Raw genomic sequence first — 2,861 nt, forward strand, 5'->3', positions numbered from 1 at the left:
ATGCTGCATAAGAAGATGGGACAGAACGCCAGTCTGCAATCCATACTGAGTGCCGGCATAAGCATCAGCGGCGCCGGGGAGAGGATTGGTGACTCCACATCTGGTCAAGTCTTAGGGTAAGCTAGGGACAGTACCCACTGCATTGCATCACAGCAGCGGGCACCCAAATTCAAAAGAGTGTAAACATCACTACAAGCATTGCTTGTGCTAATTAGCATCTTTAAAGTATTTTTTAAACATTTTTCATTTCTTCATTATTATTATTATTTTTATTCTTTTTATTTATTTATTTTTTATTTATTATTTTTTTTATTTTATTTATGTCTCACTTATATAATTGGTGGTCATCTAGGTATAATATGTTTTGATGCACATCAATTCCCTATATTTAATAAGCTGCAAATTGTGTTTGTTTATTAATATCATTATTTGGACACAAATACACATGCACAGTATTATTAAGTTTACAATTCTGTCAAGCGCTTCCTATATACCCGATATTACTACCTTTCTATTTGTTAAATAGTGAGCACGGAAGCAGCTAAATTATTCCCAGGTGCATTATTGTTATTTTTTGTAAATGTATAGGCATTATATCTGTTTTAATTAGTGAAGACACTATATTTACAAATTACAATGTAGGTGATTTCATTTTTTTTTTTTACAATTTAATAACCAACATTAATAAACAAATTGCTTAATAACAATATCACTAAGATCATTTTCCATTTTATTTTACAGAATGCATTGGAAAAATAACACAGATATAATGGAATTTATTCTTCTTGGACTTTCCAGTGATCCCCGGACACAAGTTATTAGTTTCTATGTCTTCCTGTTTGTGTATATGATCATATTAATTGGAAACATCTCCATCATTATTCTCATCCTGACAGATGCCAACCTTCACACACCGATGTATTTCTTCCTTGGCAACCTCTCGTTTCTGGATCTCTGCTATTCATCTTCCACTGTGCCGAGGATGCTGAAAGATTTGATGTCAGTAAAGAAAACTATATCTTATGCTGAATGTGCAGCACAGATGTATATTTCAGGGTCCTTAGGGATAAATGAGTGTGTTCTGCTTGCTATTATGGCTTATGACCGTTATGTAGCTATATGTTATCCATTACATTATACTACAATCATGAGTAAAGCGGTATGTGTAAGATTAGCCATGGGTACATGGATATGTGGGTTTCTTCTAACTATTTCCTATGTTACTCTTACACTTAATGTAAATCGTTGTGATAATAATGAAATTAATAATTTCTTTTGTGAAGTTCCAGAAGTATTATCACTGGGTTGTGAAAATATTTTGGTAATTGAATGTATTATTTTTGCTGCTGGTTTTATTATTCTTATGATACCAGTGACATTTATTGTAATATCTTATTTTAAAATAATTGTAAGCATTTTAAAAATGAAATCTGCAGCTGGGCAGCAGAAAGCTTTCTCCACCTGTGGGTCTCACATGATGGTTGTGACAATGTTTTATGGCTCAGTTATGGCTGCCTACATGAAACCTAGGTCAAGTTCTCTTTCAGGTACAGACAAACTTATTGCTATTTTTTATGTAATTATTACTCCAATGCTGAATCCTTTGATTTATACACTTAGGAATAAAGATGTAAATGCAGCCTTTCTAAAATTAAAAAATAGAAATGGCAAGTCTATTTTATAATATTTTTAGCTAAACACTTGATTCTGTTTGTCATTGTAGTTTTAGACATTTATTTTTATTTGCAATAAATACATTTACCAAAATCATAAAAACTAAATTTATGGTTTATACTAGAGATTTGCAATTGTAAAGCACAATGGCGTATAATGTGCTTTATAAGATAATAATAATAATAATAATAATAATAATAATAATAGGACCTCCATATTTTGGTTTGATTCTAAGACCATTCTTAAACATCATGAACACTTAGAGTCATACACAGTTAATTTTAGTATGACCAGATTACAACTGTCAATACTCTATTTCCAATTAGTAGTACTTTTTCAATCTCTACTAGTCAAAAAAGTAATTCAGGAAAAAAATGTAAGAAGTGGTCCATGTCGGAGATGCAATCTGTGGCATAAAAATATCTATATATAGCAGCAATCACTTATAGAAAATTGCAGATGCTGTCCAAAAATTGTCTACCATTCCGAGAACTGAAGCAAAAGGTATATTCAAAACAGACAAAAAACAGCCAAAAAATCCAACTTTAGATCACTTTAGAAAAGAGAAGAGTGGTTCATATTTCACATCCAAACTTTGTGGTTTCAAGTGATTCTGAGTCAGAGCTGAGGTTTCCCTGGGAACCCAAAATGTGACAAAACATCTTCTTCCTGGTATAGGATCTCATGTGTTTTTGATTACATTAAAAAGCTCATCCCTCATGATTAAGCACCATTTGAAACAGGAGAGTGGAGAGAGAGGGTATCAGATGATGGCTTGAGCACTGTTAATCACTGTATTAGAAAAAAGCCATTAGCAAGCCATCAGGGCACCAAGGGCCACAAACAAAAATCACTGCTGTCTGTTCTGCTGCAAAGCCTGCAATATTTTTTTTATTATTTTGGAGAGAGACCTGGCAGCAGTCACACATGATGACAAGCGGCTCCACTGATATAGAGAGGAGCCACGGCTTATGACTGAGGAGCAACAAGCATCAGCTGAGTGTGGGGCGGGGACTAACTATCTGGGGCTAGAGCTGGCTATATGGGGCTGGGGCAGGCTGTCTGGGGCTGGCTATCTGGGGCTGGGGCTGGCTGTCTGGGGCTAATTATCTGGGGCTGGGGCTGGCTATCTGGGGCTGGGGTTGGCTATCTGGGGCTGATTGTCTGGGGCTGACCTGTCTAGGGCT

The 2,861-nt window shown here is 35.2% G+C and overlaps 1 protein-coding gene across 1 annotated transcript; it reads left to right on the plus strand.

The window, feature by feature from the left end:
* The first annotated feature begins 742 nt into the window (after positions 1 to 742).
* On the plus strand, positions 743 to 1,684 carry LOC148512001 (olfactory receptor 5AR1-like). Its single transcript, XM_088482389.1, has one exon. The coding sequence runs from the start codon at positions 743 to 745 to the stop codon at positions 1,682 to 1,684; it is 942 nt and encodes a 313-aa protein (XP_088338515.1).
* Positions 1,685 to 2,861: the final 1,177 nt, after the last annotated feature.

Source organism: Taudactylus pleione, unplaced genomic scaffold (genome assembly GCF_031769625.1).
Source record: "Taudactylus pleione unplaced genomic scaffold, aTauple2 ptg000286l, whole genome shotgun sequence".
Taxonomy (NCBI): Eukaryota; Metazoa; Chordata; class Amphibia; order Anura; family Myobatrachidae; genus Taudactylus; species Taudactylus pleione.

Coding starts and splice junctions, on each gene's coding strand:
- LOC148512001 (XM_088482389.1), top strand. CDS start 743: ATGCATTGGAAAAATAACACAGATATAATGGAATTTATTCTTCTTGGA.